The 21,424-nt window shown below is 51.7% G+C and overlaps 9 protein-coding genes across 9 annotated transcripts; 6 read left to right on the top strand and 3 right to left on the bottom strand.

The window, feature by feature from the left end:
* Positions 1–2,985: 2,985 nt before the first annotated feature.
* On the top strand, positions 2,986–4,830 carry samB (MYND-type zinc finger protein MUB1; the record flags this gene model as incomplete). Its single annotated transcript, XM_056933491.1, has 1 exon — positions 2,986–4,830. One exon carries the CDS (start codon positions 2,986–2,988, stop codon positions 4,828–4,830), a length of 1,845 nt encoding a protein of 614 aa, XP_056791032.1.
* Positions 4,831–5,825: 995 nt separating this feature from the next.
* Positions 5,826–7,324, bottom strand: N7539_003888 (uncharacterized protein; the record flags this gene model as incomplete). Its single annotated transcript, XM_056933490.1, has 7 exons — positions 5,826–6,140; positions 6,164–6,448; positions 6,540–6,690; positions 6,767–6,783; positions 6,856–6,909; positions 7,013–7,072; positions 7,154–7,324. The coding sequence occupies 7 exons, from the start codon at positions 7,322–7,324 to the stop codon at positions 5,826–5,828; spliced, it is 1,053 nt and encodes a 350-aa protein (XP_056791031.1).
* A 202-nt stretch (positions 7,325–7,526) lies between these two features.
* On the top strand, positions 7,527–7,754 carry N7539_003887 (uncharacterized protein; the record flags this gene model as incomplete). The annotated part of the gene is made up of 1 exon (XM_056933489.1): positions 7,527–7,754. One exon carries the CDS (start codon positions 7,527–7,529, stop codon positions 7,752–7,754), a length of 228 nt encoding a protein of 75 aa, XP_056791030.1.
* A 1,826-nt stretch (positions 7,755–9,580) lies between these two features.
* On the top strand, positions 9,581–12,329 carry N7539_003886 (MKT1 family protein; the record flags this gene model as incomplete). The annotated part of the gene is made up of 7 exons (XM_056933488.1): positions 9,581–9,587; positions 9,677–10,257; positions 10,329–11,297; positions 11,362–11,608; positions 11,678–11,909; positions 11,976–12,168; positions 12,240–12,329. The coding sequence occupies 7 exons, from the start codon at positions 9,581–9,583 to the stop codon at positions 12,327–12,329; spliced, it is 2,319 nt and encodes a 772-aa protein (XP_056791029.1).
* A 587-nt stretch (positions 12,330–12,916) lies between these two features.
* On the top strand, positions 12,917–14,108 carry N7539_003885 (protein disulfide isomerase family protein; the record flags this gene model as incomplete). Its single annotated transcript, XM_056933487.1, has 2 exons — positions 12,917–13,439; positions 13,531–14,108. 2 exons carry the CDS (start codon positions 12,917–12,919, stop codon positions 14,106–14,108), a joined length of 1,101 nt encoding a protein of 366 aa, XP_056791028.1.
* A 437-nt stretch (positions 14,109–14,545) lies between these two features.
* N7539_003884 (heat shock factor-binding 1 family protein) lies at positions 14,546–14,916 on the bottom strand (the record flags this gene model as incomplete). Its single annotated transcript, XM_056933486.1, has 3 exons — positions 14,546–14,634; positions 14,690–14,789; positions 14,857–14,916. The coding sequence occupies 3 exons, from the start codon at positions 14,914–14,916 to the stop codon at positions 14,546–14,548; spliced, it is 249 nt and encodes an 82-aa protein (XP_056791027.1).
* Positions 14,917–15,223: 307 nt separating this feature from the next.
* On the top strand, positions 15,224–16,415 carry N7539_003883 (EBP2 family rRNA-processing protein; the record flags this gene model as incomplete). The annotated part of the gene is made up of 2 exons (XM_056933485.1): positions 15,224–16,049; positions 16,129–16,415. The coding sequence occupies 2 exons, from the start codon at positions 15,224–15,226 to the stop codon at positions 16,413–16,415; spliced, it is 1,113 nt and encodes a 370-aa protein (XP_056791026.1).
* A 408-nt stretch (positions 16,416–16,823) lies between these two features.
* Positions 16,824–18,083, bottom strand: N7539_003882 (pseudouridine synthase PUS4; the record flags this gene model as incomplete). Its single annotated transcript, XM_056933484.1, has 2 exons — positions 16,824–17,983; positions 18,050–18,083. The coding sequence occupies 2 exons, from the start codon at positions 18,081–18,083 to the stop codon at positions 16,824–16,826; spliced, it is 1,194 nt and encodes a 397-aa protein (XP_056791025.1).
* Positions 18,084–18,470: 387 nt separating this feature from the next.
* On the top strand, positions 18,471–20,549 carry N7539_003881 (uncharacterized protein; the record flags this gene model as incomplete). The annotated part of the gene is made up of 4 exons (XM_056933483.1): positions 18,471–18,672; positions 18,782–19,100; positions 19,125–19,266; positions 19,326–20,549. 4 exons carry the CDS (start codon positions 18,471–18,473, stop codon positions 20,547–20,549), a joined length of 1,887 nt encoding a protein of 628 aa, XP_056791024.1.
* Positions 20,550–21,424: the final 875 nt, after the last annotated feature.

Genomic DNA, 21,424 nt, shown 5'->3' with positions numbered 1-21,424 from the left:
AAACTATCGAATCCACGCTACAGACTGTTCTTCAAACTCTCCACTACTGCTACACAATCTGGTCTTACCAAGCAAAGCAGTGACATGTAAATGGGTATTATCAAAATCAAAGAAAACTTCGTAGATAAATACCTTATCATCGCACCATACACATGCAGGCCGACGACCTGCTACTGTAAGTGACGTGTACTGTAGTAGAGTATCGGTTCCAGTTTGGTAATTCATTCACTAGACCAGTTCGATTTCCGGTTTGTCGCCGCCTCGGCGGGTCCGAGTTCTAAATCCTACCCGTCCTTCCAATTTCATGGTGCGCAAACCGTGTACAGGTTGGTCTGTGCGGACTCTGCTGAGGGGACTTGCTTCTACAGTAAGTGCCTCGGGTGTCGCAGAAAGACACAGAAAGGATGGATAATTTGCTCCCATTTACCCAATTTAAAGGTCTTATCCTTGAAACTCCCAGTGTCGCCCAGATCGGTTGTCTATCTGCTATCATGCGATGATTGAGAAGTTAGTAATGTGAAAAGGCGCCCAGGACAGTTCAGTAGTACAGTAAACAAGATAATAAATTTACTACTAATACAATAATATACCAGGTACCATGTATGAGTATTTTTGAAGTCTTTTTTTCATTGACTGACCCTCTACGGACTTCGAAATTGCCTGGTTCTGTCCAGAATCACTCATCTAGCACCGTCTCCAAAGCTCCGCCTCAGCATTGAGATGACTGCAGTATATGGTTCGTCCTGGAAAGAGTAAAGGGACCACTTCATTTCGGTCTGGTTTCTCCTGCTTCACTCCAAAATTGAACAGCTCATCATGCACGTCCGATGTATGTAGAAGGGTGGCCCACAACTGTAGGACCTGCTGAACGTGCGAATGCTTAATGCTCCACCTGACTCCACCCATGTATGTCTATTGTCTACCAGACCTACCTAAGAGATCTATGTGAACTTGTGAAGTGCATGGATGTAAGATTCAGGCCCTTGACCACTTCACGACAGAACACTCATCACATACAGCTGCAGGGTGACCACCTTGAACAACGTCTGCTATCTAGTCAGTTTGTGGGTCCACGCTACCGACTCTAATCTCGATTGCCGACTCTTGATAGTGCATGAAGCTGTAGTTGTGCATGGTTTGATAACCAGGTGCAACACGTGCTACTTTGTCAACATATCCAGGCCCACGGAAAGATGACATAGATCGCGTGTCGATTTCCAGAGACTAGTCAGGTCTCCTTTACCTGGAGAGGAACAATGGTTCAAGCCCAGAACCATGTGCTCTCCAGCCAGATATGCCCATAAGACACTCACGAGTTCAAGACCCTCAGGGCAGGACATCTATAGTATAATACCCGAGGTCTAAAGCTCGAGTACAAAAAACCGGAGTCGATAGCCATATTCCCTATGTCAAGACTAACGCGGCTCCAGCGGCGTTGATCTGATGTCAGGTTCTTTGACTTCAGCATGGGGACCGACAAGCAGGCATCGCGTGTATACAATGAGATGGAGTCATTCGCAGAGGACCTCCTTCTCTACGTCGGATCAATGAAGTCAAATCAGGGAAGAATAGGGCTAGCTCTGCTAGACTGATGATTATAAATTTACTGTTGCTGAGCGCAAGTAAGAGCAGGAAGGACGTATGTTAGGTAGTGGCTGACTTTGGCGGCAACTCTCCGTGCGGCGTGGCCCGCAAGGTTATATTTTATTAATCAGCCTTGCTTGACGGCGGCGGAGTGAATGCGTGGTTATGATTCCACGTTCCCGTTCTTCCCGAGGCCGAGCGACGGTCTTCTTTTTATCAGCCGCCGGGAGGGTCCCAGAGGCAAAAAGACTGTCGGCACCCATACTTTGTATGAAGGTAGTCAAAGCCAGGCTGAACAGGTAGATTCCAAGCCAGCTCGTCAGTTACTCATATGTGCCAAAGCCCAAACTTGGTCTTATTCAGGCACACAGTGAGATGGTCAGCGCTGCAATTACGCGTGGTGATCAACTCCAGCGCGGATGAGGGTAGATGGCAGTACGAGTGACAAGTCCCTTCGACCGCCTGATATAGTCCTGTAGCGTGCAGGCCAGTCGTACTTGTACGGTTGCAGCAGTGGTAAAAATAGACCGCTGTGACAGAGAACTTGATGGGGCGGGAGTGAGACTACGATACTTATCCCCACGACACACTACATGGAGTCAGGAATGAGTATACCCTGGGCAAGCATGGGACTCATCAAGCGGTGATCTCACTGAGAGTGGGAATGTGGGTAAGAGATCAATAGTCTCGTAGGCCGGTCGCATTGACTGCCACTGTAGTCCCTCGTCAAGCGTGGTGTGCTCGACATGGTCTCCGGTGACTGCAATTTTTGCTACGACGGTAGTACTGTCGGAGTAAGTCTCTACCTGATTTCTTGGGAGTGGCGGGTGCCAGTCCTCGGGTGCCGTAATATTAAGGAGGACGCCTCTCCGCTTTCACCCTCAAAGGCTTTTTCAATCTCACTCCCCCTTCTCACTGTCCACTTTCAGAAGCGCGCCCTATCCATCGAGCTTCGCATCTGTCGATTCCTGTTTCAATCCGATTCTTCTCGCATCTCAGATCCTTGGCCGATCGTGCCAACGCCCATCGCAGCCTGCTCCACCACAGTCGACCTCGGAGAGTCATCACAAGATCTTCTCCCCTCCCACCAACCCCCTCTCGCTTGCCTTCCCCTCACTCCTGGGAATCCATCGGGCGCTGTATATATCTTCTGCGCTGACTGCCCCGATGTCTCTCGGTGCATAAGATATATTCCGTTGAAGGGGTTCTTTGTTCCCGTTTTTCTGAGAATCCACAGTCGTCCTGGGCTGCCATCCCTCCGGTTAGGGGCTGTCACCCCCCCCTCCTATCAACATCCCTCAGGTCCTCATCATCCGGCCAGTCCGCGAGGCTTCCTTTCCTCCTCATTCTCACGTCTAGCATCTACCGGTGTCGTCTTTGGACACCTCGCTCTCCTTCACCATGCGTGAAGTCAATTTCAGTATTCCTAATGTGAACAAGGCCTCGGTCAACATCACCACGACGCTCTATGACCGGCGGGCCCTTGATTGCACATCCACCCTTCCACTCATCAACTCGCTGAATCATCTCGCCTACTTGACAACTTCATCAGCCCGGATCCGAGACATTCTCACCGTCGATGGCGGTATTGAACGACTCGTTTGTATTCTGAAGGAAGGCCGGAGCAAGGATCTGATGGAGATGTGGAAGTGGAGTCTGGCCTTCCAGTGCGTGGTCAACATTGGTGTACGGGGATCAGAAAGCGTACGGACAAGGGTCGTGGAAGCTGATATGGTCCCGGTGATCGCCACAATCCTGGACAACTATATCAAAGTGGTGGACAAGGTTCGGTCGCGCGCCGAGCCCGACTCCCACAAGCACAACTCGAGTCGACAGGCCGCCAAGTCGAGTCCTTCCAGTCGAGATACCTCTGAGCGCATTTCATCTCTAGATTCGAACAATCACACCGACGCCCGACCTCATTCGCGTCGCCAGGCTCCGCCTCCGAATATCGAAATCCCCCAGCCATTCTACCAAGACACTCACCCGACCGACTCCGATGCGATGGATATCACATCCCCCCCTCGTGCGCCGATGACTTCTCCCCCCGAAAGAAGCACTTTCCGCCAGGAAATCCACAATCATCGCGTTCACGACGTGCGTTTATCTCGCGCCAGCCACCGCCTCCGGGCCATGCAACCTCTTGCCACAGCTGTGCCCTCGATTGACACAAGCGAAACTTTTGGCCTGCGACCTGTTCGGGATGCCGATCGTTTGCTGAGCATGCCGCCTGGACTGCAAACTGGCCTTATTTCACAACCTGACTCCCCGACCACCCCCAGTGGAAACATCCACTCCCAATCTCGAACGCTTGCTCAGCCCGGGCCTGCACACCAGCGCCCAAGCATTCAACAGCAGCCATCGGCGTCAGGCGAGTCAGATGATGCAATTGGCGAAGATTCCGCAATGGGTGATGATGTTGTCTTGGGCCAAAATTCGGATCCTAGGGTGGCATTACCCAATACAATGGAGATCGACAGCGTCGATGAACAGCAGACCACTATGATTGACGATGTTTCCCCTGCACATGGCCTGACGGTCACCGATCCATCTGAAGAGGGCCAGGATGCCGAGACTTTCAATATTGCCCACCGCTCTGCTGTCGACGGCAGCATTATCAACAATGCAGCGGCACCACCAAATGGCGGACTCGGTCTTTCTCCTACTCAGGCCACGGAAAACCAGAACTCCCCCACACTCGCTCCTAGCCCATATGCTATGTATCTCCGGGATCGAAATGCGCCTGCCACCCAGAGCGTTCTTACGACAATGCCTCGGGATGAGGATGTTCTCATGTCGCTGCAGCTCCTGGCATACGTATCTAAGTACTGCAATCTGCGGACGTACTTCCAACGCTCTCACCTTGTCCCGAAACTCAAGATCGATCGAGAACTTCACCTCTTGGATGAAAATGCCGACCCGGCTTCTCCCGTTGAATGTGAAGAGGAGGATGAGTACCTTCTTCCCGATGATGTCAACATCTTCCCCTTGGTTGAAAAATTCACAGTTCGCCATCATTCCAAAGACATGCAGTACTGGGCCTGCGTGGTGATGAGAAATCTTTGCCGCAAGGACGAATCGAGAGGCGGCATCCGTCAATGCGCCAACTACAAATGTGGCAAGTGGGAAGAATTCCAACGTCAATTCGCCAAGTGCCGTCGCTGCCGTCGCACGAAGTACTGCAGCAAAGACTGCCAAAAGGCAGCTTGGGTCTACCATCGCCACTGGTGTCACACTACTCCCTGATCGCTGCCCTGTTGGGCCCACCAACTAATGAGACCATCTCTTTGCATTTCTCACATTATACCTCTACCTTGTCGACTCCGCTCTGTCCATGGCGGCAGAGTGGGCCAATCCTAGCTCTTGAATTTCGCATATGCATCTTGTCTCCCCGCATAGCGTCCTATCGCGTCTTCTCCCCCGTCTCTTATATCTCCATGGTCTCACGTCTCGTTTGCGCAAAGCATTTGCAACTTCTGGCGTTACTAATCCAACAACTGTCATCCTCAAAGATACCTATTTCTTCTGTCGAGCTTTGAATCTAATCTCGTCAATTCTATCCTTCTTTTTTGCAAATATCGCCTCCCCATCTCCTGATGGTCCTCCTCAACACGATCCGTTGTCTTGTATCTTTTTTTTCGGAGTTCGATTCGCACATGCAGGGGCGGCCGAGTCTGTCGACCGGTGGCTTTTCATCATTGGTCGCTATCTATTTGCCTCTTCCTATCAGCCTTGTCTCATAGTGTATATTGGTCACCCGTTCACATCTGAGGCCGTCGTTGACCGGGCATATATACCGCAGCATCTTTGAAGATGCTTTTCCACGCTGAGTCAATTGAGTGATATGCTGGGTGTGGATTTGGGGGACGGATTTCCTCGTATTTTCTTTTTCTGTGACGAGTCTCCCTTTGTATGTACGTAGATGGGTTATGGAGCCCTGGCGATATCTTGATCCCACAATGTCTCACATTGCAGTCGAGCGTGTCCCAACGTGATCTCCATTTTCTGTCTCCTCCCCGTATCTGGGGCAGTGGCAACTTTTGACCGTGTCAACTTAAAGCGCGCATATCTACTTGTGAGTTTGCCTGGTTTTGTCACTCTCCGCCAAAGGCCATGTAGTGAGTGTAGGCCTTTTCAGATTGTGCCAAACAGAAAAAAAAAAAGAGAGACAGAAAGACAAGCCTTGTTCGTGACGTCCAAGTCTCAGCATTACCCAAGACTGATTCCGTGGCCCAGTCTCTCTAATCCTTCTTTGTAAATCCGTATGTTGCCGCCAGTCTGGATTCCAAATGCTCCGACGCCGTCAACGGTCTCTTCCCCGGCTCCAGGCTTCCTGCGCCTCCACCGAACCCCACGGCTGCATCCCCCTGCAACCCGCCCGTCTTCAGACGATGTTCCGCTACAATCTCGCTCGGCACCGGCACCAACTCGGTCGTGTCCACGGGATGGCAGAAATACACCACCGTATACCGATCCTGGGGGTCGGACTCCGCTGCTCCTCCAAGGGGAACACGACCCGGTGCACTGTCGACTTGAGCAGGCCGTCCGTCCAGTAGCTCAGCAGATCGCCGATATTCACCAGGATCGGTGGGAATGGGTAGGCGTCGGGCTTGTCGCCGGGGATGATGGGCACGGGGGCCCAGGATCCCTCGGGCGTGAGGATCTCCAGACCCGGTTGGCCGGGTCGTTGGAAGAGGAGCGTGATGCTGCCGTAGTCGGAGTGGGCGCCGGCTCGGACGTCCTTGTCGTGCTTGTAGGATGCGGTTTCGGGGGAGAAGATCGAGGGGTACCAGAGGAAACGGAGGATACTGCCCGTTGGTCCGAGGCTGGGGTCGTGTCTGGTGGTGAAGAAGTCTTGGGGAATCTAGATGGGTCGATGAGATTTATTGATGAGATGGATTCTGGATGAGACTGAGAAATGGGGGCTGGGCGTGAGAGAACAGGGGTGAGGTTACCTCCAAGCCTAGGGAGAGTAGGTTCAGAATCCTTTTACAGGTCTTGTTGCAGAGTTGAGCAAAGTCGGAGATATCTGACTCGTGGGGCTTTAGAGATGCCGGAAGAGGCTGTTGCGCTTTGCCATCTTTGAAGTCGCCAAAGTTCATGGCTCTGGAGAATCGTGATGAGTCAATGAATGATGACCAATTGATATGAGGGTCCATTCTGTGGATACTATGATGCATACTCTTTAAAGTCGCCGGTCTGCAAAACCATGGTCAGTCTATATGTGACGAGAGTTTCAGTGGAGGCGCTTTGCGATAATCTTATACATACCCGCTGGTGTTCCGGGTCCAAGGTCTCTGTGTGCATGCCAGACCAGCCACGGTTCTACGCGATGTCCCACCGGCGCTTTCAGTTAGCTTCCCGGGTCAATTTTTTGATTCATTTGAATCCGTCGAATCGGTCGTTCAAACTCTCACGGAGGACTCACATTTGGCATGATGCGACAAGTCTCCTTGTCGGAGGATGGAGAAGCGAAAAACTTCTTCGACTATTCCATAAGTCAATACCACTTGCAGCTCGATTGGGGCTCAAGACACCGGGGATGGGGATGGGGATGTTCGAGACCTACAAGACCAAATGCATGATCCACAACCTCCGGCGTGAAATCTGCACCTTTACTATTCACATACAGGAAGCCGTACTTGGCGGTTGCTTCAAGCATCGCCTTCCCCACGGCCGGGTCATGGGGGTTGGAGATGTCAATGACGGGCAGAGCAATAGGAACGGCAGTAGTCGACATCTTGAGGATTCTCGAGCTGTCTCCAACCTGAAAGCCGAATGAATTAGGGGAGGGGGAACCGGTACGTGAGAAGCCCAAGTCCAGCGAAGTCAGGGTTAAACCTCGGCGGTGAATGTCTACTACGAGTCCGATGACACTTCGGGCTGCTCCGCGCGACTGTATATAAACTGGTAGACGCCGACGTGCGGGAGAGTGGATCACAATGGCGCCCATGCGACTTCGGGTCACAGTCCGGTTCCAAGCGATGGCGGCTTCCCGTCGGCAAAAGCGCGCATCAACTCTCAACGGGCCCCAAGCAGAAGCCAAAGAAACTCTTCTCGCTTCTGAAGACAGTCGAATGCCAAGACCTGCTTATCTTTGGGAGGATGGAACTCCATTCTCGTCCGTGGACCCAGACTCCCGAGTCCCGAGTCCCGACTCACTGGAGTGACTAATGGGATGGGAACTTGGGACTACTTCATTGGATATTCTCGCTCTGCTGGTCTCCAGTTTCGTCAGGGAATGAGGTGGAGAAATCACGCGACAGTCAATGGTGAATGTACAGGTGAGGACCTGCCGATCTTGTGTTCAAGGTTGGGCTTAGATGACCACCCAGGTCTGGCACGGAAGATACACTTGAGTATAAAGCTTCTGTGCCATGATTGGGCTAGGAGGCCAGTATGCTGGGGGTATGAGAAACGCCTGAACACGGTCATGCAGAGTCGAGTCTTCAAAGAATCGTCGGTGGCTTTGCACGGGCTTCGTCCAGAGGGTGAAAGCTGGTGTCTCGGGCCTGGTGGTCTCACCTGTGGTTCTAATAAGCTTATAGATGCCCGCAAAGAGAAAACTGGAACCGGGTACAATAATAGCACCTATCTATATCCTATCGCCTTCAGTAGGCCCAGCGCAGGTCAAGCGGTACTACAGGACGTGTAGGCAGGTAAATATTTGAGAACACCAACCTCACACTTTCATGATCTTAGAGTCCCGTTGTGTACAGTCGTATACTGTATGATGTATAGGAGCACTCCAGGTATGGAGGTTCCACTTGGTCATCATGCAGTGTGATTAAAGCTACAGGTACCTGCTTGTAAAGGGCGACGGTGGTACCCAAATCGAATTGAATGTAAGCAATGGACCACTTCACAAATACATATTTCTTTTTGAGGGCCTGCTGTCCAATTCCAACAAAAGACAAGGGGTAGTGACCTCAGAATTCGCCATCTACTCACATGCTGAAGAGTACCGAAGGTTGACCTGGGGTACTCCTCATATAGAGCGTTAGACATTGGAACCGATTGGGAAGCTCAAGAGATGAAAAAGAAGAGTTCATTGTCATAGCTCAGATGAACCTTGATAATACGACTTGATGCGGCGTGGTCCGCAATCAGACTTGCATTTTCATGATCATGAAGCCCTCGTATTCTCCAGATTGACAGAGTCTAGTATTGTACTCATGTACTGGGTATCTCAACGGTTGGGCCAGATAATACCTCTCCTCGGCTTGAAAGGTATAAGATATCAAGGAAAGGTGATTGCGATTTGGAGACTGCGAAGTCACAGCGATACTGAGCTGTTTGTGATACGTCGATATTCGTACTTCTTGCTACTTGGAAAAATACTGGAAATCTGCTACCACCTAAGAATCACTGAAAAGGTGACGATCGACGTAATCACTGCTAAGTAGGAAGTACTAAGTAGGAGGTAGTAGTTAAGTATTAAGAGTAAGTACTAACTACCGACGGGCGGGATCTGAATGTAAATCAATTGAATACCTCGAAGACCAAACCACTAGATTACGTTTGGAAGAGCCATTTCCGTTCCAACTACGGTAAACCCGAAGACAAAATTTGGCAAAGGGTGAGCCTGCATCAAGGGTTGTAGTAGATTCTATATTCCATCAATATGGTGCAAAAAGAAAGAAAGCAAAGCTGTACGCTTCGGTCCGGTAGTACCAGCCTACCAGGTAAGGTAGTGGGACTACTAGTGAGACACTACTACAAAGACTCTGAATCTGGACAGGTCCACCAGAGCAGTTACTCTAAGTGGGCATGTTTATTGCCAAATCCTCAAGAAACACTCTGGGCGCATCTGGCCCGCCTCCGCTCCTTCCCCCCTCCCGTCATTTCATGATTACACCACCCATCGGATCGCGACCCTTGACCTTCGCCCCCGATCCAACAAATTTTCCTTGTCCCTCCCCACATTCCCGATCCGCTCTCTCAAGGGCCTTGATGCTCGGCTCGTGACCGTCTTCAGTCTCGCAACTTCGTCGTCATGCCGAGTAAGTCCCGCCTAGCTTGACAGCAACCTGCCGGACCTCAATCACGACCGCAACCGCATCTTTCTAACAGGAGCTTTCGCGCCTTCTAGTCCGTCCCCTTGACGAATGGACCGTGGGCCGCACGCAGTCCCTGCCTCTGTCCACACTGAAGGGTGCGGTCATTGGTCTCGATGCTTCCCACTATCTCCAACAGCATCTGGTCAACCAGTCGACTCGAGAGGCCCTGCTCGGCGCCCTAGGGGGCTTTCCCTTCGCGCTCAAGGCCAACATTGAACGAGAGCTTCAGACTTACAAGAATCTGGGGGTGACATGTGTCTTTGTTTTCAATGGCCTCGATTTTGGCAAGAAAGATGAAAAGCCTCGCAACCAAGCTGCCATGGTTCGCTCGTTCGAGCAAGCTTGGGAGCTGTATGACCAGCAGCAAGCGGACCAAGTTGTCGATGCCTTCAGCAATGCCGGTATGAATAGCCTCGCGGCACGCATGTCCGATATCTGGTCGCCTTCATTGCCGGCCACAGTACTCTGTGGCTTCCTGGTGGTAGCTCCGATCGAAGCTGACGATGAAACATCAGGCACCCCGCCTCCGGAAACCCTTTACAAGTTCCTACAACGGATTCTCTATCAGAACGGCGTAGCCTTCATGGTTGCTCCGTACAGCGCGTGTGCGCAGGTATGTGTTGTGTACTGGACCCTCTTTTGCATCAACCGCGACTTGGCCGAATTTGGGCCCCAGCAAAAAAGGCCATGATGGAAATTGACCGTGCATCCGTTGAGCAGCTTGCCTATCTCGCCCGGGGCTCCCATCCGGTCATCGATGCCATTTACGGACCCTCCGAAGCTCTTTTCTTTGATATTGATAAACTCGTGACCCGCATCGACATTGAGCCCGCGCAATTCTTCTGGCTCACGAAACGCACACTCCAGGAGGAATTGGGTCGCTTATCAAATGATCAGTTCTTGGATTTTGGCCTCCTTCTGGGATCACCGTTCTTGAGATCGTTCCCGTTGTTTGAGAATCCCGCCTTCCCCGGAAAGCTACCGACCGTTCGGGACGCGCTGCCCATGTTCAATGCGGCCGGCCGGAGCGCCTTGACATTGTGTGCGCAATTCGAAGACGAGCGTCGGATGCAAGAGCTGGACTACACAAAGCGATACAAGCGAGCCTACTTGGTTGTCAAGCACCATGTGATCATCGATGTTGAGGGACGAGTGGCCCCGATGCACCAGGAGGAAACCCCCTCGGACATGCACGAACTCATTGGACTGCGACTACCGGAAGAGCTATACTTTTATATGTCCAAGGGCGTGATTGGTCATGATGTTCCCAACTTTCTCACATCTGGCGAAGTCCGCTTGACCCTGCCGTTGGGCACGGAAGACACCGAAATTTACCGTCAACTTGTAGCAGATACTCTCACTCCCATCAGGGCACAGTCTATCGGACTCTTGGCCAACTGCCTTCATCGATTCTATCAGACTAAGACGATCACCATCCGACCTTGGTTCGACCAAGACTCGACCCAAAGACAGATCAACCTGAAGGGACTCCCGTCCGTGAAAGAGACTGTGCAGGCCTGGAGAGTTTCCAGTGACAAGTTCACAGAGGAGACCAAGGGCCTCCAAGCCCCCCGCGGCTCGTTCAAGTTTGGCTTGCAGAGCCTAACGAACCCTGAATTCGTGGCCAGAACATTTGCCAGCAAAGACACACCCGTAGGAGGACCAATTTCTCGTACAATCTGCACTTTCTGACTTTCGGGCTAATCATCTGGCTTAGATTCTTTCCACACAAGAAGACATTTTGTCGAATGTGGTTTGGCGATTCTTGCAATTGCGCGGCTACGTGGACGACAAGCACAACTTGACCGCTTGGGGCAAATGCCTCCAACAAGCACTCGCAGGAGTAGAACTCGAGGACAATCTGGAAGAGGCAATTTTTATCGCGATTGAAATGCTCCGCATGGGTCTTCTCAACACAAAGAACTGGTTCTCGCATGTCTCAGGAGGTCCAATGCGAGGCTCGGGTATGTTTTCCCCTCAATTCGCCTTACCGCATGATGGACGTAGAGTAACTAATCCCTTGATCTCTGCAGAGGAGGATAAAACATTTAACATGTTGGTATCTCGCGTGGCATGCATCGCAAAATTGCAGCACAAGCCCATTGGCTACTCTGGCCCTCTTAGTCGACAACTCCTATGCTATCGCTCCCTCATTTGTGAGGTGCGCACCGCACTCAGAAATCTCATCGAATCGGTTCTTGTCAGTCTGTTGCTGAGCGGAGATGCTGATCGTGATCGCAAAGACTGGGTTGAGCTGGGCGTTAAGTGCGTGATCCCCCTCGAAACCAAGGTTGATGCACTTATGGAGAGCCTGACTGACCGTGACTGTAGACTTCCTTTTATTGACGATAACGACTGTGGCCTCGGTATTGCCGTGCGGACTTATCTGGACGACCTGCCACTACAAGCCAATCCCACTTCGCCAGAGGCTCGCCAGGAGGTCAAGTCCAAGGGCAAAGAGTGGTTCCAGCACAGCGAGAGTTTCACTGGCAACTTGGACCTAGCCTTTAGATTGTGGGATGCCGTAAGTGGTTTTCACACGCGACATCATTCTCGGACTCTTGACGCCCCGACCAAAGCTGACTTTCTTCGCAGGTCTACCAAGGAACGCAAAATGCAGGCAAGGAGTTCAAGGAGGCGCGACTTTGGGACAATGCCAACAAGTGGTTGGCAGACCGACGATAGAGGGTGGACGCCTTTGTATGAGGCATTGCACGGCTTATTGAACGCTGTTTTAGTCCGAACTTTTAGACATCTTCAGCTACCGAGTGTACCGACTACACCTACGGACGCAAAGGGGGACATGAAATTCTATGATGTATTACTATGAAAGTAATCAATAAATATCATGAATCATTTCGGTATCGTGGCCGTAAAATGGGCAACAGGACCCTTTTCACATAGCATCCTATAGTTACGGGAGTAGCTTGTTGTGTAGTGTGTACTGTAGTGTGTACTGTAGTGTGTATGTAGTACTGTGTACTGTGTAACTGTGTATAAATGTACCAGTGTTGAGTGTGCAAAACAACGTTCAATCTTGAAGTTACTTAATCGGCCTGTGCTCTCTGCACGCTCCCCGCCACCGAGGGATCTGCGGGCGTGCCTAGTGGGCCGAATGGAACCACTTGGCCTCTTCCAGTGGTTTGTCATCCTTTGTCGAACGAGGAATCCTGACCTGACTATCTCGGTCGACCAAGCTCCATTTCTCAGGGGTTCAACTTCCGTTTTTCAATCGTCTATCCGTCAAGTTTTCCACAATCAGCAACAGGAAAATGGCACGCCTGAGCTTTCTTCTGCTGGGCGCTCTCTCGGCGCTGAGCGGCTTCGCCAACGCCAGCTCCGCCGTCAAGGACCTGATTCCCAGCAACTTCGATCAAGTTGTCCTTAAGTCCGGCAAGCCTGCTCTCGTCGAGTTCTTTGCCCCTTGGTGCGGTCACTGCAAGACCCTGGCCCCCGTCTACGAGGAGCTCGGTGCAGCCTTTGCTTTCGCCGAGGACAAGGTCACCGTCGCCAAGGTCGACGCCGATGCCAACCGTGACTTGGGCAAGCGATTCGGTGTGCAGGGTTTCCCTACTCTGAAGTGGTTCGATGGCAAGAGCGATAAGCCCGAGGAGTACCAGGGTGGACGTGACCTCGAGAGCCTCAGCAAGTGGATCACCGACAAGACTGGCATCAAGCCTCGTGGTGCGGCCAAGGAGCCCAGCAAGGTTGAGTTCCTGAACGACGCTACTTTCAAGACTGCCGTTGGTGGTGACAAGGATGTTCTGGTTGCTTTCACCGCTCCTTGGTGTGGTCGTAAGTTTACGAATGCCCTTGACTATATATGCATTGCCAATTCGTAGAGGGACACTGTGAAATACTAATTCGGCGCCCCTTCTCTATGCAGACTGCAAGACCCTCGCTCCTGTCTGGGAGACCCTCGCAAACGACTTCGCCTCTGAAGCCAACGTTGTCATCGCCAAGGTGGACGCCGAGGCCGAGAATGCTCGCGCCCTGGCCAAGGAACAGGGCATTACTGGATACCCTACCATCAAGTTCTTCCCCAAGGGCTCCACCGAGCCCGAGGCTTACTCCGGCGCCCGCTCCGAAGAGAGCCTCATCGAGTATCTGAACTCCAAGACCGGTACCTTCCGGGCCGTCGGTGGTGGTCTTAACAGCAAAGCCGGCACTGTCGCTGTCTTGGACAAGCTCGTCGCCGAGTATGTGCCCACCAAGGACTTTGCCAAGCTCGCCACCGAGATCAAGAAGGCCTCCAAGGGTCTCCAGGACAAGTACGCCCAGTACTACGTCAAGGTTGCCGACAAGCTCAGCGCCAACCAGGAGTATGCCACCAAGGAATTGGCCCGTTTGGTCAAGATCGTGAGCAAGGGCGGTTCTGCCCCGGAGAAGCTCGATGATCTTGTCTCGCGCAGCAACATCCTGCGTGGCTTTACCGGTCAGACGGAGCCCAAGGATGAGCTGTAAGCCTACTCGTTCGTTGCGGGTCTGCGATACCAGCTCACTGGCATGAAAAAGTCCCAAATTGGTTCATGCGACCAATATGTATGATGAACTTTGCGCAGCATTCTGTGTATCTTTTCGGCTGTGTTTCATGAATCGAAAAAGAAATGCTTCGAGGAGACCGTATGATCATACGATATACGGCAACCTTGGCATCTGTATACAAGCTTAAATCTTTTGCTTGCGAGCTTGAGGATGTATATCTTTCTTCATTGTATGTTGCTTGAACAGACCGGGTATCATAGTGCACAGAATAGAATCAAAAGTAGAATATTTGCAGACGTGCTCTGTGACAAGCACTGTTGCGTGCCTTGTTGACGGCACCCTCTAGAAACTTCGCCGCAGTATGTCCAACAGATCGATCCCTGGGAGGGACCCCGCCCAATATGCTGGGCCATTGCTCACTTTGACGGAGGAGCATCTGAAGGCTCCGTACTCGATGCCGCCAATGAGGCCTCCAATTCATCTAAGCGCCGTGTCATATCGTCCACTGCCAGGTTGTTAGTCAACGGCTGTGCACGCAGTCTGTAGGGTTGCAGACGAACGTTTGCCGAACATTTCTTTCGTCACACCATCGAGCTTGCTCTGTAATTGATCGAGAAGCTCATCGACCGCCGTTGTAAGCTGGCCCATAGCATCTGAGTTCTGTGTCTTCTTGTCAGTCGAGGCACTCTGTCAACAGTCCATGAAGGGACTTGAAAAGGGTACGTACGGGTTGAGATAAGAAAGACTCTTCCGCACTTGGTTTCTCCGGAGACTTTGACTTGGCCATATCTGAGCAGTGACAGTAGCTATAATACCCGTAAGAGATGTGATTTGGTGTACTTCCGTATTTCCAGTAAACATATCTCCGGAGCGCTCAGCGACAGCAACCATGTCTCCGTTCGCCGTCCCTCCCGATAAGAGCGGATCAACACCCTTCTCCGGGGCCGGGCCGCGCTAGACCCATTTTGCTTCCTTATCGTGCCGCTAACCTGATTAGAGTTGATCCGAGTTCAAAAAAATCCCGTAGCAGCAATCCAGCTACGCTTTTTTGCACGGATTACCGACCATACTTATTTCCCCTCAGAACAGGCACCATGGTTAAACGAAGCAAATTACTTCAGACTCTCGATGCCCACCGGGGCCGAGACTACAATGCCGAGAAACAGAAGAAGATGATCAAGGCCGCCAAAAAGCGCAAGTCTACCGTTCAGAACGACGCCGGCGCAGAAGTCACCAAGAAGCTCGAAGAGAAGAAGCAAGTTGCCGAGTCCGAGTCCGAGGACGAGGACGAGGAGGAGAACGACGAACAGGTCGAAGGCGAGACCGACGAGGATGAGGAAGTTGACGTCGAAGCGGAGGATAATGAAGACGAGGACAACGAAGAGGAAGACGACGACGAAGAGGAAGAAGAGGAGGATATTCCTCTATCAGATCTTGAGGAGGATGAACGCGAAGATGTCGTTCCTCATCAACGTCTTACTATCAACAACTCCGCTGCGATCAAGACTTCTCTCAAGCGCATTTCTTTTATCAACCAGAACACTCCATTCTCCGAGCACAATTCCTTAGTGTCCAAGGAGCCAATTGAGGTGGAAGACGCCAATGACGATCTCAACCGTGAGCTCGCATTCTACAAGGTGTGCCAGGCTGCCGCCATCGAGGCTCGCGGTTTGTTGAAAAAGGAGGGCGTTGCCTTCACTCGTCCCGGCGATTACTTTGCCGAGATGGTGAAGAACGATGAGCACATGGACAAAATTAAGAAGAAGCTTTACGAGGAAGCCGCTGGCAAGAAGGCTGCTGCCGAGGCTCGTCGTCAACGTGATCTTAAGAAGTTCGGCAAGCAGGTGCAGGTCGCCAAATTGCAGCAGCGCGCAAAGGAGAAGCGTGATACTTTGGAGAAGATCAATACCCTGAAGAAGAGTACGTCGACGCTGCCTTGCCTTAGACTTTCGTCTCCCTGGAACAACCACTAATGTGTTATTTTCTTTTTTCTGAACAGAGCGCAAGGCCGACACATCTGCCCCCACTGATGATGCCAATGACCTTTTCGATGTCGCAATTGAGGAGACCGGCAAGCCTGAGAAGCGCAACCGCGAGGGCGGTCCCAATGCCAAACGTCAGAGACGGGATCAAAAGTTCGGCTTCGGTGGTAAGAAGCGCTTCTCAAAGAGTGGCGATGCTGCCTCCACTGGCGACATGCGCGGATTTTCCCAAAAGAAGATGAAGGCCGGCGCTTCCAAGCGGCCTGGCAAGAGCAAGCGCGCTGCCGCTAAGGGTCGGTCATAGAGGATTGCTGTCTTTATGAAGAACATTTTGGCAGACCGGAGTCTGCTTTCCGACGCATTGAGTCCTTTTTGAAGTTGAGGGTAGTGATGGCGCAAGGCGCAACCAAAATTTCTTTTTGTGGGGTGAACATCCGCCATGCTCTTCTGTACTATTCTAGATTTCTCAACCCTGCATATGCACATGATCAATTGAAATTATTACCTTGTGGTGTTTTTTTGGCCACACCTCTAAAATTCTTTACTGAAGCAACGATTCTTGGAACTTTGCGTCAGCCCTAATGAGTTTGGAAATTAGGGTGTTCGAGTTGATTAAGATCCCATTCCTGAGCACTGTCAATGGTGTGTTGTACAATGGGTTTTCCTTTCCACAGTGCGAATATACATCAACCTTGAGGTCTTGAACCCCCGATCATTTTGCTTGCTCCTCAGCCTCCGCTTTAGCGGCCCTCTTGCGCTCCCAGTCCTCGAGGAACCTTTGCACCTTGGGACCCCAAACTTCCTCCCCCTGCTCCAAATCCTTGTATTCCAGGACGTTCTCCGGCTTCAGTTCAAATTCAGCTTGGCGGCTTCGAACGAGCTCACTCATCAAGGCGCAGCTTCCCACAGCCTTGCCCAAGTCATGTGCCAATGATCGGACATAGAAGCCTGAGGTGACTGTCATGTGGATCTTTACAGCTGCCGGCTGTGGGCGTGGCTTGTCTGCCTGCTCGGTAGGCACATCTGCGGCTTTGGAATCCGAGACAGTAGCTTCAGGTTCGGTGGTGGACGCAACCACCTCGGCGCTTTCGTCTTCTGACACCTTCTGCTTCTTGGTTGCTTCTTCGCCCGCTGACGCGATTGGAGACTCCGCAGCAGGGGGTGTCTTTCGCTTGGAGATTGCAGATGAGTCGTTCTCTGCGGCTCCGTCTTCAACGGGCAACTCAGCTTCCTTGTCAAGGAGCTTCTCCGCAATTACCTTCTCATCGCCGGTCATCTCTTGCTCGGGCCACTTGTACTCATGGGTACCTGGCTCGTACCACTCGACGATCTTCAACTCCACCGTCTCGACGGGCCGCGCTTTGATCTCGACGGGTGGCATTTTGCCCTCTCGCGCATACTCGTACAATCGCTTCCCATCGATTCGCAATGCCGAGAAAATAGGCGGACGCTGCATGATCTTACCCCGGAACTGATCCAGAGCCTTTTCGACGGCCTCCCGGGTGATGTGCTCGTACGGTGCTCGGCGTACGATCTTGCCCAAACGATCATAAGTGTCTGTCTCCGCGCCGAAGAGAACGACAGCCTCGTAAGACTTGGTACAGGCAAGGAACTCGCTCAGCGATTTAGTGCCCTTACCCACACCGGCAATCAGCACACCTGTTGCGAGGGGGTCCAGTGTGCCACCATGTCCAATCTTTACTTCAATCTTCTTGTTTCTGTTGCGACGACGGTTCTTTTGGTATGAGTTTTCTTTCATGCGAAAGTCTTTCTCGGCGTCGAGCCATGGCCGGAATAGCTTTGAGGGATTGAAATGGCGCTGCAGATCGCGGAGCACGTCGGCAGAGGAGATGCCTTGCGGCTTGTGAACGGCTACTCAGGTTAGTGTTGTGCAAGCCAGACTTTTTGCAGCTTAGATTGGCCTCGTGCCGGACTTACCAAAGCAGCCTTCGAAAATCTTCTCTCCTGACATGGTGGTTCGAAATAACTGGAAGTTTCGTGGAAATGGCATCTGTCTCTCCGATCAAGTCACAAGAGCGCAGAGCAAGAAGAAACTTCCAAGGAAAAATATTACGTCGGAGCGCAACAGTACGATCGCGCGATAAAAGCAGCTCGTGCGATAACGAGGTCCGCGTCGGGAGGGCCCAATCGATAAGGACAACCGGCGGGTAATGTGTAGCTTGGCCATCAACGGAGGGCGAAGCTACATCAATGCGCGCGAGGCTCAGATCAGAGCTCGCTTTCCCATTCATCCACTTCGCGTCTAGAAGGGGAGAAAAGCAAAAGGAAGGCGCTGCGATTGAATTACTTACTCGACTGAAAGTGTCACCACCATGCTCTCCTCGCAGCTAACGCAACCATGAGCGCCCGTGAAGATACCATCCTCCGTCCCATCGATCCCTCCATCACCGACGAGAATGACTGGCCAGACTTTGACCTGGTGGACGTCAAGGTCCTTCGGCCTGGGAAGATGCTTTATGCCAATCTCCTCGATGCTACGGAGCAGAATCCGGTCCAGGTGATTGGATGCTTGGACTTGAGAGAGGATCAAACACACCTACGTGAGTCTTTCTTTGTTCCTTCCAATACTCGGCGCCGTGCTGCGCGTTCTATCCATCGCACGCTGAGCCTAAGCTCTCTACTGACATGAAAAAATTTCTCTGGTCACAGTGCTCGATACAGACTCTGCGTCCAAACGCGTCATCATCGACAATGTCACTCATTATGCATACGGACAAACCGAGGATCGGAGCATTGAGCTCTGGGTGGCCGGCAAAGCGGGCTGGTACAACATCTCACCAGCCAAGGGCTACGTTCCGACCTTCAATCGCATGGTTCAAGCTGTCGATATGCTATATTATCTAACGGATCAACACCAACACGGGAAGCGACAACTGAACCCATCTTTTAAAAGCCTCTGCGAACAGGTCTGTTCCGTGACCCAGATCTCTGACAATGGGGAGAGGCCGAGATTAACAAAAGCAATATAGTACGTGTTCCATACACACGGCAGTTGTGAGACAAGGGAACAGGCTGCGGCTGTGTTTGCTGATCATGCACAATTCCTCCTTCGACGAATGATCGAAGATGATGATCCTGACGGGGTGGAATGGAAGAGGACCAATGTATTTGTTCATTTACGTCGCCAATTCAGTGTGAGTCAACAGGCACTGTAGCCATTGTGCCCCGTCTCAACATTGACTTATTTCACTAGGATATCTTCAACCACCTGATGGAAGAGCGTTCACAAGAATCCGCGGATGAAACGGAGCAAAACGGCATAGAGTCCTCCACCCCACGGCACGATTCAGCGGCAGTAGCGAAGTCACAGGTGGCAACCATTTACTCGATGATCCAGAATCTGAAGGATGAGGGACACCTTGCAAAGCGACGACTGCATCTTGATCTATTGACGGAACGCTTGTCGGATCGATACTCTATGAATCGAGAGAACGCAAGCAGAATGATCGCCGCTAGAGCCGGTGCAGTGATTGAATTGTTGGATGAAGAAGATTGTCCGGGCTTCCGTTGGTCTCGCTATGTGATTTATCGGGAGCTCACACAAGTTGCCGCACAAGATCTTGTGCTTTCGGCCGAGCTTCTCAATCCTTTAGAACCCCTTGAAGACTCGAGCGACGATGAAGGCCTGCGACACACACAAAAATCCGTTCTTCGTCCAAAGTTGAACTCTGCGGTTTCGGGAAAGTTGATGGGGAAACGACACCGTAATTCCGTCCTCAATAAGGATATTGAAATGAAATTCCCTGGTCAGACGAATGGTGGTGGCGGCGATGACGATGACGACGGTGACGATAATGATGAAGAGATGGAAGGGCCGGAAGACGTTGACACACCGAGCAAGGTTCGTGGACACGAACTAATAAGGACGCCTCTTTCGAACGGAGGTTCTCGGGGTCGAACTCTGCTCCCGAATACTGGATCGGCAGCTTCGTCACTGTTGAGAAGTGTGCTCTCTTCCGAGCATCACCAGGCACCGTCATCGGCTACCAAGAAGAGCGATGATGGTTCTTCTTCACATCCGCTCGCCGAATTGAACAAAATCTCAGATATATGGTTTTGCCAGATGCCCGGATGCTCTAAGACAATATCCACCAAGGGAGAACAGCGTCAAACCGATATCGAAGCCCACGCCACAGAACACGACTGGGAGGCGCAGATGCGCATCGAAGTGATTGAAACCGAGCGACGTATGCATGCCCGGATGCCAGTGAGCAACCTCATGCAATATTTGCTCAACCAGCACGTGGCGCAAATGCGCTGTGCTTTTCCCGAAAAATACCCGCCACAAGGGAGTGAAACTGAGAAGCAAGAAAAGTCAAAGGGCGGCGAAGACATCAAGCACCAGGACAAAGGGTCCTTGTCGAACGGCCAACAACTTGAACATGAGGTCCACGAAGGCAATCATGTAACGAACTGAAATGATCGTATTTGCCGCTTCTTTTCAGGCATGATGAGTTCTGGCCAAGCTCCGCAAGCTTGCTTGTAGAACAGTTCTGGTTTCCTGCCTCTAATGGTAGAGCTTGGAATGTATATCGAACGATACTCGGAACTCAGCCGATGCTGTGAGACGAGTCATCTTGATAGCACCGGTCTGACACGGAGTTCCAGAGGTCATGGTCATTGACCGCAACTATTGAACACAGTAATGGCGAAGCTTCCGCCTCCTTCCTGGAAATGCACATCGTCAGTAGCACCTAGTCGCTGGTCAGAACCCACTGTTCAAAGCCATAACTCAAAGCCACCACTCAATAGTACATTCTGTTCCAGTGGACAATCCTGCAATTTAGACTCACCAACGACTTCAGTATAGCCCAAGCACCATACCAATCCTTAGGCTTTCAACAAACACCCCGAGATGTACGAGCAATCGACATTGCGCTATACCTTACAACGGTCGCCCCCCACCACGCCTTCGTAAAAACTTTCCTAACGGAACCGGATGTTTGTGGATGTCATTCTCAATTGGAAGTCTTGCGACAGCAACGCATCAAAAACCATTTTCTAGATAGATCATCCGCCCCAACTCGAGACCTCATCAATCAAACGTGATCTTCAACAAACCCCTCCACTCACATCTTTCTCTCACTCCAGCCCTTGGCTTCATGACACAGACCCAGTTTGAATCCCTCGCGTAAGCACTCACAACCTCATAAGCCCGCGACGCCTCGTTTCCGCCTCGTTGCACAACAAGCATGAAGTTTTCGATATTGCCAAGTCCATATCGGAATCCGAATTGATAGCGGTTCTGGAGACAGTTGTTCATGGCAAGGCCCGGTTGAGTCTTGTCGGTGG

Source organism: Penicillium diatomitis (assembly GCF_028827545.1).
Source record: "Penicillium diatomitis strain IBT 30728 chromosome Unknown utg000004l_segment0_segment0, whole genome shotgun sequence".
Classification (NCBI taxonomy): Eukaryota; Fungi; Ascomycota; class Eurotiomycetes; order Eurotiales; family Aspergillaceae; genus Penicillium; species Penicillium diatomitis.
This window is presented reverse-complemented; position numbering and strand designations above follow the sequence as displayed.